The following is a 20,799-nucleotide window of genomic DNA, read 5'->3' as shown; positions in this document are numbered from 1 at the left end:
TCAAGGTCCTTCTTGGTTTATAGATATATGTTCATTATCAAAAATCATCTCCTCAATCAAAGAATGCCTCAATGCAGCTTAAGCCTCATGTTATGATTTTCCTTTAATTCACACATAGTAAGACCTTGACATAAAACTCACAAGGCAGTATTTCTCTTTCAGACCCTTCAGAAAACTTTCCATTGTCATGACCACAACATAAGACTTAAAGAATAGATTAGCTGAGGTCACTGCCCACCATGTTGACGAATACTATTTCACTGCTTCTTTGTGTACATAGTTTATCTTTTTATCATGAGTCTGTGAAGTCTGAGGATTATGTTGAGCTCTTCTGGGCACTATAAATAATGAAAAGATATAATAGCCTGTCCTCTTTTTAAAAGCAGATTTAATCCTAAACTACTTGACATCATCTAGATCAAGAATCAAGCTAGCAGCCTGGACAGGAGAAAAATGTGTCACTGGAACTCAACTTTGCTGAATAACACTAGTTACCCTGTCTCCCATACATATAGACACATCCAAACAGGCTTCTTACTTGCTTGTTCTCTCCATTTCATCATCATCGTCTTCATCCAAGGTAAAATCCTGGTTACTGAGACGCTGGTTGAAACGAGTCTGGAGGATAAACAAAAAATATAGTGTTAATTTTCTGTTTTTTCTATTTCAGCATTATTTATTTGGAGTCTAGCTGCCAGTTTACTCATTAAGACTTCCTGAGCACTTGATGAGGAAAAACACATATCGATCAAGTCCTCTAAAGGTTGTTATAAGAGGATGTGAAGTCCTCAAGCATCACCAATTAAAAAGAGAACCATTTTTCTTCATAGCTTAAGGAAGGCCTTATTATTTATGCAAAGCCTGGAGCGCCTTGTTATTTATGCAAAGCCTTGATTAGCACAAGACTGGCTATTGGAGGAAAAGCATCACTCAAGTCTACTGTCTACCCTTTCTTGTAAGTATATCACAAAAAAGCACTGTGGTTTACTATTTTCTGATAGAAATATTTGCCAGGTTTTGGTTGATGTGGTCTACTGAGCATGAAGAAAAATGGATTTTTGAAGTAGCAGACACAAAAGAAGTCAGGAATCTCTTTACATAGCTATATTTATGTTAGAGCGTTAAGAAGAATTTCAGAGTAAGTAGTATGCCAGCTCGAAAACTGTGCACTAAGAATGCCTTTGGGCAAGATAATTTACTGTAAATTACAGTTAACTCAAAGTTAATCTACACTCAGAGCATCCCACAGGGAGCTTGCGTAGAGTAGCTGGTGTGCTGTAAATTCACCTACTACCACACTGAGTACTCACTAACCTATTTTTTATATATATATATATATCTCATGTCATTATTTAGCACACAGAACCAGGCTAAAGATTTCTACTATACTTGAAAAAAAGTCTCTATCTTGACCAGAACATTTAAGTCAGGAATTTTAGTCACTTGTGCTTCACAAATGACTGTCTTAAGGTCTGTGCATCTCTTATATTTGCTTTGTATCAAAAACCTGCAAAGCTCAACTATGCAGGCAATCAATCCACCAAAGAGATTCTGAACCTTGGAAAACTGGCCATAATTTAAAGACATACAGATAGAATTTGTGCAAAGGGAATACAATGTTAGCTAACTTTAAAGAAAATCATACACAAGTAAAAAGAAGTGCTACTGCCCACATCTCATCATGCAGTTCAGCAAATGCCGAAGCCTACAAGCAGCCCCTGATGAGGAAGAAATATGGCCTTAATTTCAGGGTACAAGGAGCTTGGAAATCTAGTATTGTGGGCATTTCAGTACATCACCTATTACAGACGTTGTCAGTGTTCTACATGTACCGGAACACTCTCTGTAACTACCCCCCTCTCCTTATTGTCAGGAATGTCTCAATGTTCACTCTTTATAGACTGACACATTTTTTTCTTGTTCAACAAGAGAGGATTTAATTAAAGCAGCAAGTTTTGACAACACTTTCGATAGTTCTTTGTCCACAAAGAGGAAACACATGATTCTTAACGTGCTAAACTAAGTTATAGTTGCTAAAAAATGAGGGAATTAGAGTGCTAAAAACTATGAAAGAACTGAAACTAAGCTTCATAATGAACAAAAATTAAAGGATGGAAGGCAGAGAAACAAAGCCAGACTACTGATATTTCTAACTCTTTCCCAGTTTTGTGAGTTCTTTGTGTCATTCCCATCAGTATTGTAATCAATCGTACCCCTGCATGTAACTAAAGGGAAGGTTAACCACTCTGCTTTAACTGATATTGCTGATTGGTTATCTTACCGATTACTGCCATAATGACAGTCACTGTTTTCAGTTTAAAAGTTCCTGCTTTAAGTATTGTTCTTCACTGGGACAATTAAAATATTTTATTTCTGTAACACTGGAAATTCACTACTTCTCCAAGAAAATTCTGACATGACATTCACTGTAATTAAAGCTCTAATCCTGGATTTGACTCTCAGAGGGCAAAACCCTGTCTCTGTCTCCACTTCTTGGAATTTGCATTAGAATTAGATGCTGCCATCACATTTACTTCTACTAACATAAAGACAAGGTTTTGCAGGAAAGAAGGTTCTTTAAAAATGTTGAGAAATTTCAGAAAACAAAACCAAACCAGACTCTTGTTTATCTGTAGATGGATTAACTCCATCCATGGAATAAAGTCTCACAAGACAACACTCACCGATTTGTCAAAATAACAACTAATGTTTCAAAGAGCATAGATGGCAAGTTTAAAAAAAAAAGAAAAAAGAAAGGTTGTGTCTCTGAGAAACAGAAACTGAGTAAAATTAATTAGAATCGGTAAACACCACAACCATAGCACTGGCCCCTCAGAGCATCTACTGAAAACAAGAATAACATCATATAAAAGAGTATAACAAAGCCTGTGTTGATAAACCTATAAAAACCCAAACAAACAAACAAAACAACCCCCACCAAAACAACCAAAATCCTTCTAGTTCCTGATGGTGAGATTCTCCCTTTTGAAAAAAATATTTTTATTACCAATTTAAATGTTTAGGGGTACAAAATTATACAGGAAGACTTTCAAGAACTAAACCAAATAAAATGGGATTAACATACAAAGATAAAAAGCAAAAGGGGAAGGGAAGGAAAATATCTGGCTGTAAATAACAACATTCTCCAGAGTTTACAGCTCTGTGAGCTAGCCATGGAGACAACAAGCAACACATGGTTTTGAATAGGTGACTTTCCTCTAGGAGCTGTAATAAAAACAACTGCAAGGGAGGGGTATGTCCAGACTACTTTGCAAAGAAAGAGGAAGAAAGAAAGAAACTCTTAATAAATTCCAAAAGGAGAACCATAAATCTTTTTCAATGCTCCGCTAGGCAAAGTGACATAGTATGTGCACCTGCAAAAGCTGTCAAAGTCATTTAAGAAGTCTTTCCATTACTGACGTACCCTGCTGTTTGCAGTTATTTAAGCTTTTAATTTCTGTCTTTTCTTCATTTTGAAGTGTGTAACCTTTTTTAAACCTTTTTATGAAAAAAGGACAGACTTCTGTTTCCTTCCTGATCAGCATTCTAATAGCAACCAGACCATTTAAATTTATTACCACAAGAAATGATATGGTAACACTCCTTTCTTGCTGCACCAGAACTTTATAAAGTCTTAATAGACTGCTGTCATGGGTTTTTCTATAAAATAAAGCATCAAACTTCTTTAAAGTACTCAGTTGTTTTGCTTCTTCCAACTAGTTCTGCTTACATAATAAATCTATTATTTAATGTATCTACATTATATCAAAACATGAACAGGGATTCAACTTTTGCTATTTCAAATTTTTCTCATCTTCAGGCACACTGCACCACAAGAACCCATCTCTCATCTTGCTCAGAATATCAGTGAGTTTAACACGAACACAAGAAGCTCACGCTCTCCACAAGCCGCTGCTAAACCGTCAAACCTGTGCATAAAGTATGACCAAGGAACAACTGCAGCCAGTGTGAGGATGTGTGAGGCGTGAGGATATACATCCTTTCTGTATACATCATATGCATCCTTCTTTGGTTTCTGCCCCACTTCCAAATCTCATTCTGCAATTGGCCTGCTACCTATGCAATTGAGGTAAATGCTTCTCACTGAAACCAGAAAGAGAAGGTGATGACAGCATAAATACAGGTGGAACCAAACAAAGTGAGAATAGGTCCTTAAAGTGTTCTCTTCTGCTTGCTGGTAGCCTCACAAAATGTACTATTTTGGCATAAAAATGTAGACAAAATACATGAATGCTAAAGGATTTAAATCTAAGATGGTTACATTCTTGATTGGGCATGAAAATCAATCTTTGAAATGTCAGCTTTTTATTTAATGCTAGACCTTTCAGAAGCACAACTTTCTGGAATGACTGCTTATTGATCGATATTAAGGCAGGAAGTTTAACAAGGCTGCTGCTATTAATTGTCCTCAAAGTGAGAAACAAATATCTTTTGATAAATGGCAGCACATATATAATTTCACATTTACTGGCTACTCAATACATCAACACGTATAAAGTTTCAAGAAAAGAAAAATATCTACTATGGTTTACATCTATGAAGTACTGTTTCTTTTTTCTTAAAAATTTAAGGATTATTCATTCAGTACGAGAAAGCAAAATAAATACAAGTCCACTATTATTTAGGATTTAGTATTTTATTTTACCTATCGTCCTCTACAAATCAATCACAGACATAATTATGGCTTCACCTTCAGTAGGCAAAAGCAAAACATCTCTCAATCAAACTTTCTAGTTAAGCATGACCCATTGCCTTCCTTTCCGGTTAAAGACTGCAACCTAAAGCAATGGATAATGAAATCACAGGAAAGTACTTCACATTACACTCCACAAGAGCTGAGACTGATGCGGGAAGAGGGAAAGAACAGAGGTAAAAAAAGAAGTAGAGTTTCTAACCTTCCTCTTCTTCAATGCCCTTCTTTTTCTGGGACATGGTACAAACAAACACAAGCTTAAAGTAGTGCTAGCGATACCAATTAGCTACATGGACACCAGACCAGGATGGATGCAAGCAATAATTCTAGATTAATTTCTAGAAATGATCCCTTCAAAAAATTACTTGTGCGCTTTTACTCACAGGAAGTAACACAAAGTAATGTCTCACAAAAATAATGCTCTGATATAAGAAAAGTTGTCCTGGATATAAACTATATAGATATTATTTAAGATGTTGTATTTGCATTTTCAATGTTTTTAAATTATTATTATAACACAGGACTCATGGATAATTTAAAAGCTATTAATAGTAAATAAAATATCCATTCATCCTTCCTAGGATAGAAACCTTCTCTGCTATAACACATTCAGACATATAGATGATGCATTTGAAAGAACACGAAGTAGTTGGAAACATCTGCAGCTGTATGCCACGAGACAGAACTGTCATCAGTTCTGAGATCTTGTTAATTAAAATGATAGGGAAACAGAGATCCACAAAAAAGTAAGTTCCCAGTGACAGAAAGAAATCCTTTTCTGTGACAATAAAGAGCCTGCAAGAGTAGGAAATTCCCAAAAATATTTTTCAGAAATAGTTATGCTTTTCCTCCAGAACAGCAAATAAACTTCCATTTCCTCTGAAGAATGGCAGACCATTTTTCTCTCGGCAAGCCTGCACCACCTCCGGTGCCTCTGAATCAGAGCAAGCCCCCATGCTGCCCACAGTCAGGGATCCCCTCCAACAGTCAGATCTCGCTCACTCGTCTCAATGGCGCAGAGGCAATTCTTAGCAAAAACGGCCGTTTTCAGCTGACACACTGTGGCACCATGCCACACATCATTCGAGCTGCAAAGAGTGCACCATCCAAAGGCAGCCTGGCTCCACTTTAATTGGCAACAAGCAGAAGTGTTAGTCTTTTAAAACAGGACATGGAGATTTTCAGTGCCATTTGCAACAGCTAAAGCGAGCAGCTCTTTTATAAGTATTCTTTATGGAATTTTTTTGTGGATGGTTTTAAGAAACAGATTCACCAGGCAGAACTTCCAGTTACAACAGCTAAGTGAAATATCAGGTATTTTCCCTTTTGAATGGTTATTAATGCCCTAGGTTTACTAAATGATTAGAGAGAAGGGAAATGACAGAACGGAGGGTTGAGGGGGTCACACAGTGGAGAGAGGAGCAAGAAGATAAGGGGGAGCACATGTCAGAAAAGAAAAACTAATCAGTGTCCATATGCACAAAGGCAGAAATGGGAATGTGTTTTTGAAGTAACAGGAAAGTCAAGAGACCTGGAAGTAACTCGGGTGCACGGTGTGTGACTTTAGTGAATCAGAACAGCTGTAAACCCAGTTGTTCTGACTGGAACATGCTACCTATTTGACACAATTCCTAAGCAGGTAAAACAGAGATTACTGGTTAAATTGATCTTTTGGTTAAAATGTGCATCATATCCTTACATCAGCAGAACTTGTGACTTTTTCAAAGGAAAACTTACCCAAAACACTAAAGTTAAAATGTATGATGGGGATGTGATCCTAAACACAAACATCATACACCTCCAGACTTCAAGATTTAATGGAAACATTAAATGTCACAGAACTTTAGATAGATAAAACCTGAGCAGCACTGAACTCTGGAGAGTGGAAAAATATATTTGAGGGGAGTTCTGTATGAAGCTTGAAAACTAATCACATTTGCAATGAAAAAAAGATTGTGCCTTAGAAACAAAAATAGGGACTCCAAGCACATTTCTGTCTAAGGCTCCCGACCAGAAGAATTGGCAAGGAGGTGTTCCTCCTTCTGTTTGACATCAGTAAGAGTTTTCTGCTCAACAGTGAAGGTCTTTCTGTACAAGGTGCTGGGGAACAAAGATAGCACTCAGATTTGGATGCTATTCACTAATTTCAGATATTTTAAGGCCTAAATTAGACAAAAAACAGCAGGAGAGAGGCATCATCAGTATACAATCTAGATTCCAGGTGGGCTGACTTGCCCCTTGGTCATGGCCCTCTCTCTCCACATACTGTGGAAAGAGCCTAGGGTAGCACTGCGGCTAACTTCAGCATTTCAGTAGTGTTTAAAATTAGATGGGTTGAATCTGGGCTTTCACATTCAGAGATGCTGAGATCCCTGCAGGAAAGGCTTTTCCTGTTTCTTCTACTTCTCCCTCCTTTTGCCCCCAGCCAAACTTTATTCTTTAACTGAACTTCTTTATTCATTTTTTCACTCTTAGGTACAGGATTAGAGAGAGAAAGAAAAGGTTAGGGAACATACAGTACTAGAGCGGAAGTTTTAGACATAAGGTTGTGCTCCCCAAACTTTCAGGCCAGAAGGCAAAAGCACCGTGGAAGTTGGGATACAGGTCCCAACGGCTGGCTGACAGTTCTTCCTTGGCTAGGTGGAGCCAAAATGCCACCCATGAAAGACAGAAGATATACAGCAAATGAAAGCAGAAGATACCACTGTTACATTAAGATATCAATAAATTCTCCTGATGAAAAAAGTAATCCAGTTATTTCAATTAACTACTAAGGACAGAAAGGTTCATCCAGTTTTGAAAGTACTTTGTGAAATAGTATTTTTCTTTCAGATCCTTCAGAAGAAAAGAAACCTTGGTAGACATAGCAGTATCATTTGTTTGTTTGTTTGTTTGTAGGAGAAAGACCCTCAGAAAGGCTGCCTTTCTATTCGTTAAAAAAACTAAAATAGGTGGCAATAATAGGCAGAAAAAGCACCTGCAAACTTTTTACTTGTCTAAATGTCTCTCTCAGTGGGATAAATCAGAGGTAGATGCGCTGATGACTTTGCCTTGACAAATGAAGCATTGCACTAAAAGCCCTATGGGTAACAATTCCAGAGCAATTTCCTGACCATTACCCTATCTTTCCATTCTTTTATTTTTAAATTGTAATCACAGTAATTAGTGGAGAGATTTCTCAAGTGATATTTACTGCAAATCTCAAAGAAGAACAGGCAGCCACAAGCTTTATGCTGGTTTACGGTGCAGAACAAATGGCAGAACTCTGCTGCAGAGACTTGCAACAGTCCTTTGCTTAAAACCATGGTGAGAAGAGATCATGGCAGAGAAGAGGAAAGAGTCCACACTAATAAAAATACTGAAATAAAAAAAGAGTTCTTACAAACTTATACTGCTTCTTTTTTCTTTAAATGTGTTCACTGACTAAATTAAAATCAGTCACTGTTTGGAGGCTGTATCTACTGTCTTCTTGGGGGCAGAGGGAGGTTTGAGCAATCTTGTAATTATACCTCTATTTGGTAGCATATATTCCTGAAAATAAATTTATGCATGATACATGAAAACATCTATATGTCTGAGTTACACAAATTCCAGGTAATCTTTCAGTTAAAACAAAATAAAGGAAGTACCACTTGCTTTCAAAGAGGTCCTCTGTTGTAAAAAGCAAGGTTTATACAAGGCAAAGGATACATGTGTGCCTGTACTACTTCAGAAAGGTATCAGAGCCACGAGAGGGCACTCTCGTAATCTACAATTTGAATTTTTGCTGCCTGGCTTTTTCATTTTTAATTAAAAGGAAATCTGACTGTTTTGCAGAATGAAGAGATCTTACTTGACACACCAAGACAAAAGATTTTTCTCCAAATTAAGGGAAGCTAATGATATCTACAATGTTTTCAAATTACATCACATTAGCTAAAGAAATAGAATTTACTAATTGACCAAAGCTTACTTCAAAACTGTATTTTACAGAAATAAAACGTGATTTACCATAAAAACTAGCTGTTACTGTTTATGACATCTGTCAATTTGTAATATTTTAGTCAACGAGAGTAGAAGATACCTCCGGCTATATAACCAGGATTATCTGTGGATGCTAGGTGTAAAATGTGATCTCAAGCACATCACCTGAATCCAGATACAGGTAAAGGCCCTTAATCAGCTCTTTTATGTTTCTGAAATTATTGTGGGGTTGTCTGTAGGATTTTTTTTTCCTCTTAATGGGGTTCAGTCTCCTTATACAGAATATGTATATTCAGCACTGCACTATCACAAGCATTTCCTCTTGTCTTTTATGTTCCCGGGGGGGGGGGAAGTCTTCAGAATAGCCCAGTCTCACCACCTTTTTCAGGATCAGTTACTGGAAGCCCTTTGTAGCTAATGATTGTGTCATTTATTTTACTGGCCATTGTAGGGTTATTGATAAATGGGGCACTCCTGAAGGTAAGGTTATTCTGAACACATCTTCCTGCCTGACACTTGCTATCTTTGTTGAACAGAAGCTGAGTATACCTACTGCAAGCTGAATTACATATTGCCTAGTTAGTAGCATATACTGCAATAAAAGTGTAAAAGCTACAGTTGCAATATGCTTGTAAAAAAGAATAAAAAACTGTAATTCTCGTCTGTTCAGGAATACTAAGATAAAGTTTAGTCTAACTTGGCTTTTATTACCTTATGCAGAAGTGTTTGCAAAACCTTCTTGGACACTGTATTTAAATCCTGCAAAGTCATGGGAAGTAGTTCACTTGGTTTCTTTGATCTATGAACATTTATAGTAGTGCTGTCGCACAGGGATTCCTGCTAAATCCACACTTAGAATCCAAATGCCCAAGTTTCCATTATGGCTACAAGGTAGCACATGCGTAAAGGTACAGGTATTAAATACATTTTCCATAGAGACAAGGGGGCATTGCTAGCTTACTAATTCTGAAGTGACCTGGTAGTTCTTACTTGGTATTCTGCAAATCTTAAGAATGTTTTATTAGGCACTAAATACATTAGGACTATTGACATCCTGAAGTACTCCATTTTTAATAAGCTACCCTATCACCTGATGTGACAATAAAATTACAAAGATCATATTCATGAAATCAAACAGATTTTTCTGGCATTCTATCCAGGCTCATAATAAATATGCTCTCTTTTTAATTATATATTAATATGGAACAATTTTGTAGAGCTCTCACTGCATTTAGGCCTCTGTCTACCTAGAAATCTGTATTACCTGGAAGCATATAATGGAACAGAATTAAAATAGATTATGCAAAAACTAAATGCACAGTAGTCTAGTGCATGCACTGCTGTACCCCCCTCATCAATAGTTAAAGGAACTCAGCAATATTGCTGGCAAAATACTGCAAACAGTGTTGAAAAAATTAATGCAAGCACGAGATTGCTATTTCAAAAATTTCAGTTGGTAATTTCTTATATCTTCTACATACTTAATTAACGTAGGAGATAAAACATACCAGAGTCATATTATCAGATCTAGGCATGAAACAGTTAACAGCAGCGCACATGCCAAGGTTTTAATAAGGCTTAACAATAAAAAGCTTCAATCCTCCACTTTCACTAGATTTTGTTGTTGTGGTTTTCCCTTGCTTAGGGCAATCCATCTGTTAATGTTGACTTGCAATATAGTTAGCTCGTGCACGTATAAAAAGCCTAGAGCAGCTAACCTAAGCAAGAGTAAGCTGAAATGAATATTACAGAGATAGAACAATTCATCTTAAGCAAAGATTAATTGTGTGTGTGCGCGCACGCGCGTGCACACAGGCACGTATGAGCGCACTCCCGTTCTTTCTTTTTTTTAGGAAAGACTTTCAAAATGCAAATGATAGGAGGGCAAGCCAATCACTACAGTTTGCAATAGCACATCTAATTATTTATCCTCCGATTAGGTTTTGACAGCTATTTTACATGCTATAATTTGTTTTGATTTACTGTTAATTTTTTTTAAAGCCTATTGCCGATCTGGAAAAAAAATATAATAAAACCACTGTGACAGCAGTGATAAAGCTTAGTAAATATTCATTGTTAAAAATGGCTCTGCACTGTGACCAGTGCTGGTATTCTCCCTGGGCCAAACTGGCCTTGTTTTCAATAAAACCAGAGAAGTATCCTTTCCCTTGAGCCCTGTTAGGCTGAGGCTGCAGTTGGAACTGTCATCTTCACACAAAAGCAAAGGGGTTGGGTTTTACAAACGCAAAGCCTAATTGGGAGATCTTCATGGCTGTACCCTTGACATTTATTAAAGACTCATCAACAAAACAGGAAATAACCATACTAATTAGCAGACCCACATACAAACTACTATTTGTTGGGGTAAAAGCAGATTCACTTCCTATTGCAAAGGAAACATCCTCCCAGAACCCCAAAATCCTGTTATGAACCAATTATTAAAATGATCTTTTACAGTGAAGGAAACTTTCATATCATACGTAATGTTTCAAAGTCAATATGTTTCAAGCATCTCAGGTAACTGTTAGCATTTAACTGTCTCCAAGAAGTGGAGAATGAAAAGCTCAACACGCACATCTAACATGGCATAAAATATAACACCAAATTCTTTATATTTACAAGTGCTGAAATGTTTCAGTATGGAAGAGATAGTAATAAAGTGCAGGGCTGTCTCTATTTGGAAGCAAGATGACTGTTAAAAGCAATCTCTCCCTTTTGTTTGTTGTTTATTTAGGTTTTGGGAGGATATTCAAATACATCAACACTGCAATTTAATATCTGGTCCTTACTTTAAATATACATCAAAATGCATGAACTGCGCAATAGTACTCTCCTTATACTGCTATAGACACTCAAGGGCACCATTTCAGAAATCTGGATGGAAAGGTTCATCTGCAGGATAAAGAGTTACAGAAAAAAACCTGACAATAATAGCAATCTGTGAAATTCACTTCTTTTAAATGGCAGATTCAGTAGCAGATCAAACATAGTATCTCTTGTGCACAGGCACTTGTGAAAATAAGTACATATTTTTATTTGGACATAAAGTCTAAAATCAGCACTTACTCATAAAGAACTTGCATTTATATTATCTTATTCAAAGACTAACCAAGAAGAAAAATAAAAAACAAAAGTAGCAACGGTAGCCATATTTTTTGAGAAATATTTGGGTTTGTTTGCTTTTGGAGAGAAGGAAAAAGCGGGAATAGTGTGAGTAAGAGGTGAAGGAAACTGCGTGAGACTGCAGCTCTTGGAGGGCGATCACCATTTGCTCCTTCTGGCCCACTGGGCTCAAGTGATGTTTGGGACAAGAGCTGAGGAGAAGACACGGGACCTTCTGTTTGCAGCAGGGCAAAACTGCGGGGCTATTAGTTACAAGCTTCGCTAGTAAACAAACCCTAGCTTTGTACGTGTATATGTACGTGTGTGTATACATACATAAACGTACATTTGTGTATATATATGTCTGCAAACAAAACTATGGACTGACATGCACTCTTGTTTTCAAAACTAAAAGATGACGGGTAGAAACAGCAACAGTGATATTAAAGGATTTAGCAGTACAGAGCTGTACGAACACAAAAACATGCAGAAGTTAAATTGTTCTATCCAAACACTGGCCTTCAAAAGAAATGTTTAATTGTACCAAGGTACATTATATTCTTTTGTATCCCTAGACTCCTGTACCTAACAGAAGGCAGCACTACCATATCAGTAAATTACTGTAGATTTCTTTAATAAAAGCAGCCTATAAAAATTCACTGACTCTATGGGTACATTTGTGTTATGTATTTACACAGATAGATATAACCGTAGATTTAGCTACACTAATCTGTGAATGTTGGCTTATAATGCATTAAAAGCTTTTTAGTAATTCACATTATCAAATTATTTTGGTGGAGGGGAAGTTGCTATATACTAAAATGACAATTATCTATTAGAAACAAATATTTTAAGAACCCTTCATGTGACTAACATTAGATCTCTATACTCATACATTTAGAATTGTGTATCTTCTCCCCCGATACCCAGTGAAAAAAAAAAATCTACTGTACACAAGTTCCTGAAAGAATACAGGCACCACAGTTGCCTGTATATAAAAATATACCGAGGGCAAATAGTATAGTACATTATCACTGGCTTTAAGAGATCACAAAAACATGTACAAAGTAAAACTTGCCTAAATAATTAAAGCAGAAAGTCTGTGTATTATTTATAACCCTACTAAAAATAACGACTTAATACCAATGTACAACTTCAACATGATTTAGCAATAATCTGCATCAGTTCTATGTTAAATTTCACAAACTTGATATTTATTATGGACAAAAAGTAATTCAACACAAAATTGATTAAATAGATGATTCAGATTTTTATCATTGCAATATCTAAAGTAAAAAAAACAAATGCTGTTAGATCAGCTGGAAAGTTCTGTACTTACTTCTTACCTTAGGAAGATATATGCATTAAAAATCCATATATAAACATTCATTACACATATTGAAAATATACAATAACAATAGAATGTAAAAATAAATACCCACACATTAAAATATGTACATATGCAGGTATTTATTCCCAGAAAAAAAGTGTTACAAAAACTATGTTATTGATATTTTTGAAATAACACTGTCAAAATGAATCCAAAGATACTAAAACACTTGTCAAAGTTGAGACACTACACCTGTTACTTCAAATCAAGACTAGAAAGGATTAGAGAACAAAAGGACAAGGGATTGGCACTGTATTAACTAGCTGACTTACTTATTAATAAAATAATAAATCATAACTATCTGAGCAAGGTTAAAAGCCATATGACTGCCAAATTGATTTATTAGAAATGCAAAATTAAAGTGCCCCACTACAAGAAACTATAAAAGATAGCTTAACACAGATCTGTGAATAGACCAGAATGTATTTGCTGTGAGAAGTCTTTATCAAAAACAGTATTTAAGAATTAAATCTCAGATCCATACTTAGAAATCTTATGTTTTTTTCCCCTCTCAACAGGGATGAAATACGAATAATATTTTTCCTCCATTCAAACAGTATAGTAGTATTTCTGCAAACATAGCCTTTTAATCACAGTATCCAAACACAGACAGTAAAACAATCTTAAACAGATTCACTGATGCATTACTGTAAGTGGCAAAAAATTTTCCTCATATGTATGTGAATAAGAGCAGAAGTTTCAGGTGTCTTACCTGTGCCAGTCTTCGTTTTTCTGAGTTTGCTCTTTTCTCATTATACAATGTGTTGACTGGAGCAGGCTGTACTGCACCAGCACTGCAAGTTCCATACTCTTCCTCACTCTCCTACACCAAAACAGATTTAAATTCCTTTATTTATAATCATTATCTGCAAACGTACCCTCCCTATTATGCATGCAGAATGCATTCAAAATTATCTTGCCACAATCTATTACTGTCATGAAAATACCATCTGTAGTAAGAAAATAAAATTTCGCTTTTCAGGAAGCTGAATTATCAACATTGTCATTTAAAAGATGAATTGTTCAAATGTCTAGGAAATATTTTTCAAAGTTTTCTTAAAATAGCATAAAATATATCTAAAAAACGGTTCTTTCTCCCTACAGAAAAATCTTAAGTGGAAACAAAATTTTCAATGAGAAAAGCTGCTGCAAAATGCCTAAAACATCTTTTCTGATATTTCTGCAATGTTGCTTTTGCAAAATAAAACTATTTCTGCATTTTTAAATGTTGTCTTTGTCCACATATCTCATGAAGCCAAACCAGACAACTACACCTTCTGAAATACATTGCACTGAAAGACTCTCCCATCTCAAATTCTCAGCTTGAAGCAAAGGCTTCGATTGTGATATCAAAGCAATCAACTTTATGAAAACATACATCCTGTTAATGTATCTTTGAAGACCTCTGTTGTTCTATGATAAGATATGCAAACAATAAAGAGATTATTCAGTGGATGCATAGAATGACAGATAGTTGCCAGAGGGCTCGTTATGAAAAATGTATTGTTGAACAAAGGGCTAAGCATATTTCAAAAGTCATTAAAAACACAAATCTCATGTGATTTGTAAAGTATAAGCTTCAAACTGATACAGGAAGCAAGGTAAGAAAAAGTGTACTACATACCTTGGGTTTTAACTTACTCTTCACTTCTTTTATTCCTTGCCTTGCCTGATTTTTTGCCTAGAAAAATAAAAGGACTTAAGTAGCTCTGCAAGATGCTAGCTGTAGTCATGGAACATGCTTTATGATGCTATACTTATTTTACCTTTGGTTTTTTAAACACCTGGTGATATAAAGAAAGACAGTAACCTTCATCACAAATTTCATACATGCATTGTCAGTATATTTTATATATTCATGCTTTGTCCATATATTTAAGGATTTTTTTCAGTACATGCATGCCAATACTGTGAAAACATGCATACTCAAAAATTCTCCAGTATCGCTAAGGTCAGGCTAAAAATGGTCATATACATCACTCCTTTATTTGAAATGGTCCTTTAAATTTGAAAGGGTATTTTAGCAGTAAGGCATGCTGGAAAAATGTTAAGATTTTTCAAAATGACTGCTACAGTGTTCCAGTCTGGCAACTCGCAGGGCAACATCAATCTTAAGAGAAATGAAGGGATTTCATATGCAGATGGAGATTTTGCCCAGTGTTGCTGAACAGCATAGTGCTGCTATTTAGGGGAGCATTCTGTATGTATTAAAATAGGCAGCCAAAGATCACTGTTGCATAGAAAACAGAGCCAAGAATGTTCTTCAATAGAGAAATGAATTATCAATAGAGAATACCATGTACTTATGCTAAAAAAAAAAGAGAAAAAGAAAAAAGAGAAATAAGGAGAGGGAGCAGAAAAAAAAAAGAAGGGAGGGGGGAGGAGGGGGGACCAAAAACCCTAATAAAAGAAAGGGTATTTTTCTTACATGAACATAGGAAAAAACTACAAAAGTTTTCAAGGTTGTCTTGAAAGTAGGACTTTAAAAATATATTTAAGGGCATAAATATTTGGAATCCACCTATTTTTCTATGGTTTGCTGTACATGGAAATCCAGAAAAAGACAATCATTTTCTTGAACTGAGAGGTCAGAGAGTCTTTTTGATCCTTAAATCATACATCTATAAGCTCAATAACAGCACAATGGGGTGCCATGTAGCAGATGCTAACCTGAGAGCCACTTTCAACTTTCCAGATCATTCTCACAGCATTTGGATGAATTTTGGAGTGCTTTGTTCTAACTCTGAGGGCTGGTACCAAGCACATTACTCAAGACTACCAATCAGTTATCTAGCAATTAAGAAATGCATCTTTCATTTCTTTAGTAGCAGGCTCCATAAAGGGCAACAGAGTAAGAAATTAAATGGGGTATAAACAGGAGTAACTTATACACACAGATCCTCACAGAATTTACCAGCGTTTCCTGAACAGAAATTCACTTTGAAGAACCTTTGTTATCAAGGACATAATTATCAAAATTGAAGGCTGGGAGAAGACCATGTAACTAAGCTACTGCAAACTGAAGAATAATAATTTGCAGATAACCTGTTAATGAACAATTTTTTAAATTATAAATTATAAATGAGTTCATGAATATGAAGTACATTTAATTTATTTACCTGTTTCTCTCCATGACTGCTGTGTTTTTCAACTGATGTAAAATTAAAAATTCTGTTTGAAAACTTTACTTAAAATACACTAGCTTAGACTGATGTACTGATTTATTCAGGACTACTTATTATGCATCCAACTAGTGAAACATTGGGAAAAACAAAAAGGAAGCCAAAAGTCTTTTCCCATATATTAAAAATGCAACCTTAAAACACTTCCCACTTCATTTTACATTATTGCTATTTTTTTATACTGCACAATACTGTGTAGTTTCACATGCTTTATTGGTTAGGCAGTCTTTTAAAACAAGATCTTTTAAGCTCAAAAGTGTAAGTATTAAATCCAGTTAAACATGAGTATTCTAGTGTCATCTTTAAAAGAGCTGGTGCTAGAAAAGACTTGCTGCACACATTACTGATGCTTTACCACATCTTCTCCATAGTGCAGCACTTGGTGACAAAGTGAAATTGCATCCGTGTAAGCCAGGACGCCATTGGTCTAGCACGACAGTAGCTAGTTCTGAATAGAGAAGTTCTCTACATCATGTTAACACTATATACTATGCAACTATATACTATAACACTATATTTATATTACATATAAATGTAACATTTACAAAATGTTTTGCACTCATGTTAACTTTGCAATGCCTGTGTTGTGTTACAGGACCTTAGTGTAAATGTGAATTTCTCTTTTCAGAGTCCACATTTTAATCATGTTATCACCAGGATAGGAAGAGTTTACAGCTGTGTATCAAATATCTAAATGATATTCAAATTACCTTCTAGCATGTATTATGACTGAAACAAAACCAGCTCACTGATGCTTTGAAAATGCCTGTTGTTACATACAAGCTATATCTGGAAGACTCTGAATCAACTCTAAATCCTAGTGCTATATGAGAAAAGCTAAAAAGCTAAAAATGTTCTACAGGCTGAAGTGTTTTTCTGCAATACATGTATAAAATGCTTAGGTTTTTAAGTATTCAGGAAGAATGTGAGGTTGTAGGAAGTTGCGGTATTTTGATGTATTATTTATTTGAAAGAGATGGTCTTACAAATTTATATGCTGTTTTCACAGCCGGAGTGGCTTTGGTCATTGCTGTGTTGATCAGTGCACCGCCTTTCTGAAATACACAAAAAACATATTTTAGTAACATTTAAACACAAGTCAAACCTTAGGACAACAGCAAGGCAAAATAAACAGTGTGCTGTAAAGAAATAAACTTCCCTTTAAATCAGTCAGAATAACCACAGCTGTGTTTCCTCCCCACCTGCTGTCCGCAGCTACACAAGGGTTACAGTACGTCATTACTGTAGCTGACACATTTATCAATGCATTCTAACAGAATGACGTATTTTCATTCTTCATTCATTGTTACCATTTCAAAATCAATTCAGAAATTATGGCTACTTTTCATGTGTTCCTATCATATTTATTATGCAACTTTAAAATACTTTGACCCAACAGAAAGAATTCTCTCATTTAATCGCACAAGAATTCTCTTAATCTAAAATAACATTTTACTAATCCTGCAGAACAACAAGGTTATACCAAGGGTCTTCTGCTAGCCAAACTGCACAAATCCATATTAACGAAATTGTTATTTACTAGAAGTGATAAACTTCATATCTAATTCACAGTTATGGAATGTAACATGATACAGAAAGCAGTGAAATCCCTGACTATACAGACAGAAAAACCTTGTGCATTTGTTTTGCGTATGGGACTTTTTTTTTTTAAATCTTCAAGAAAAAATCCATGTAATTATTGCATATACCATAAACTTGTTATTTATTATAGAATGTACTTATATTTATTTTCCTTGCAAATGAATGAACTTTTACCATTACATATATGTAAGGAAAAGGACAAAGACTTAAACAGGATAGTCAGTATAATTACTTAACCAAGTTTATACCTTCACTGTATGCATCCACTGCTGATAAGATCTTGAATTTCCTGAAATAGAAATGTAAAATGTAACCCAATCAAACATTTTAAATGTTTCAACCCTCCTCACAATCTGCATAAAAAAATTCCCCTAGAGGATTATTCATTAATTTCATTCTTCCCAGATAGACAAGGAATGTAAAGATAGGGATATGTGTGCACTAAGAAAAAAACATAGGTATCTCTTATTTCCTGTTATCTATTTTCTTTGTAAAAGCGTATCTTTTCACCACACAGAGTTTTTAATTCCAATTGAGATAGAAAGGGAAATTAAAACTAGGCTAAGGTACCATTCTGCTAAAAAGTCTAAAAACACCAACTCGAGGGAAAGAACAATATATAATGAAATGCATTCAAGCATAATGATCCCACTGGGCAAACTTTCAAGTACAAAAATGACATGGACTGCAGATGGTACCATCCCAAGGAAGAAGAATGAGAAAAAAAATCTAAGGATTATGGCACAACTATATACTCCTGTGCAGGGAAAATCCTTTTAAATTATTAACTGTATCTGCTTTCTTTCACAAAGGAAAACCTCTAAAAGGCAAGTGAGAGCTACCAGCTTCTGTAGGACTACTGCGGACTATTGTGCCACTAAGCTGGCCATGAAGGACAGGGGTAAATCCTACTGAGCACTTGGTGAAGAAATTAATACTATTTCCCAAAGGTGCTTCAGCTGAACACCAAAGATTGGGTCCCTGATCCCTAAGAAAGCTTTAGATGACATCAGTCACTTGAACACTCTGGTACTGGGAGCTGTTACTAATCCCAGACAAGACATTCACATTGACAAGAACATTGAAGTTTCAGAGAGTTTATCCATTTTGAAAGGACCATACTGATACATCCTTGACTTTTAACAGGAGTTCTCAAATCTTCTTAAGCTTTGCAATAATCAATTAACCAAAGACTGAGTGGAATTATTCCATTGGCTAGCAGAAAGCCAAAACATTCTCCTAGAACACAGCTGAGAAATAACCAGATCGTTCTAAAAGGAATTCCCAAGTTTCTCAATGAGGTGAAAAAACTGAGCTGTTTATACTCATATCAGGCACTTTCACCCATTCCACTAAATTCTTTACAAGCAATTTTGATGCTGCCAAACTCTCAGGAATGATGGCACAAGTGAAAGCAATGCTTGCTTAGAAAGGAGAGAACCTGATGATCATTATGACCCTATCTCCAGTAAGAACATCAAAGAGCAACCTGAAGCAAAAGGGCTCATTTTTTACTACTTCAATCTGGCTCCCTGGAACCACCAGAGAAGGTAGAATGCAAATAACATGTCATAAGGTGAAATTTAACCACTGCTAGTGTGTTAATGAAATTTTGATGAACCATAAGTACTTTCTCTAACGTGACATTTCGTAACTTCATATTCTTATCAACAATATTCACGTATCACCTGGGTTGTTGTGTCCTTAACAGTGACACTTTCCACATGTGAGCTTTCTCTGTCAAAGCCTATGACTTAAGTGATTAATACAGACAGTAAATGAGATCACAGAAAATCACCACTGTCTTCTAGTTGTGTAGAGACTTCAGGGAAAGCAAAAGAAGAAAACAGATAAATACTAATCTACAGAAAACGCCGCGTTAACGCTGCATACCCTCAGCTAGACTTGAGCCTCCTGAAACGCTAGCAAGAAAATGCTGACTCCTTAAAATAAATTATTATTAGAAGAGAGGTTTTCACTTTTTTAGTTTTCCTTATACTACTACCACTGATATTAGACCAACTAAAATTACTGCTGAAGTAAAATTCATGTAATTACAAATTACTTTAATGGTTATATTCTACAAGTGCTAAGCCAATCAATCATAACTATGTTGTTGTCTTGAAAGTTACATAAAGCTCTTGAGATCTAATACTCCCACAGAATAATACATGTAACAGAAAATAAAATTTTAAGTATAAAGTGCAAACTGTAATGAAGATGGCTGACAAATTTCTTTTCACGTATAGTCACAGGAAAATAAAAGTTTTGACCAATTTACTTGAAAAAAATCATAAAAAATAATGAAATCTAAGTTCTCCAATTTCCAGTTTAATTTTCTGTGCTGTTTTAGTTATGCTCACATATGTGTAAAAATGCAAATTAAAAGAGAGATTACTGAAAGAAACACTTCCCATTTGATTCAGTAATTTTTAAATTATACTCTGTATAGCTCAGAATATGTTCACCTGTCCTTTTAAAAGCTTATAGCTTACACTAACTTTCTGTGACTTTTCTGAAGGCTGGGTTTCACCTGGTTTTTTAAGACCTTGGGCTCCCTGATAAAGTTGATGGGAGTTAACTCTGCAAAGAGATCATAGTTCTACCCCATTAGCGTCACAAAATGTCACCTTCAATTGCATACATATTGTTAGCCCTGCACTTCATAACAATAATGAGACAGCAGTTATGTAAATACTGAATATGTGCCCTAAGCAATTTGTCCACAACCTGGCAATATACAGCTTGTCTGACTTGAAAAGTAAGCACGCAGCACAATCTAACTGGGAACTGCTAGCGGAGCCGAGCGTTCTCTGCTGAGCAGAGCCAGGTGAGACATGGTTCAC

General features: G+C 35.6%; 1 protein-coding gene across 5 annotated transcripts in view; it reads right to left on the bottom strand.

Annotated features, from left to right (window-relative positions):
* DENND1B (DENN domain containing 1B) overlaps window positions 1-20,799 on the bottom strand; it is a 161,443-nt gene that overhangs the window by 9,221 nt on the left and 131,423 nt on the right. For all 5 annotated transcript variants that reach the window (XR_012836571.1, XM_075760165.1, XM_075760164.1 and 2 more), the window contains 5 exons: window positions 18,202-18,242; window positions 17,338-17,406; window positions 14,794-14,850; window positions 13,882-13,992; window positions 539-618 (listed from right to left, as the gene is read on the bottom strand). Coding sequence is in view for 4 of the 5 variants with exons in the window: in XM_075760165.1 (XP_075616280.1) it covers window positions 539-618; window positions 13,882-13,992; window positions 14,794-14,850; window positions 17,338-17,406; window positions 18,202-18,242 (358 nt within the window). In the remaining variant the exon portion in view is untranslated. The remainder of the gene's footprint in view (window positions 1-538; window positions 619-13,881; window positions 13,993-14,793; window positions 14,851-17,337; window positions 17,407-18,201; window positions 18,243-20,799) is intronic.

This window comes from Balearica regulorum, chromosome 8 (assembly GCF_011004875.1).
Source record: "Balearica regulorum gibbericeps isolate bBalReg1 chromosome 8, bBalReg1.pri, whole genome shotgun sequence".
NCBI lineage: Eukaryota > Metazoa > Chordata > Aves > Gruiformes > Gruidae > Balearica > Balearica regulorum.
Note: the sequence above shows the minus strand (reverse complement) of the source record. Positions and strands in the feature narration are given on the sequence as shown.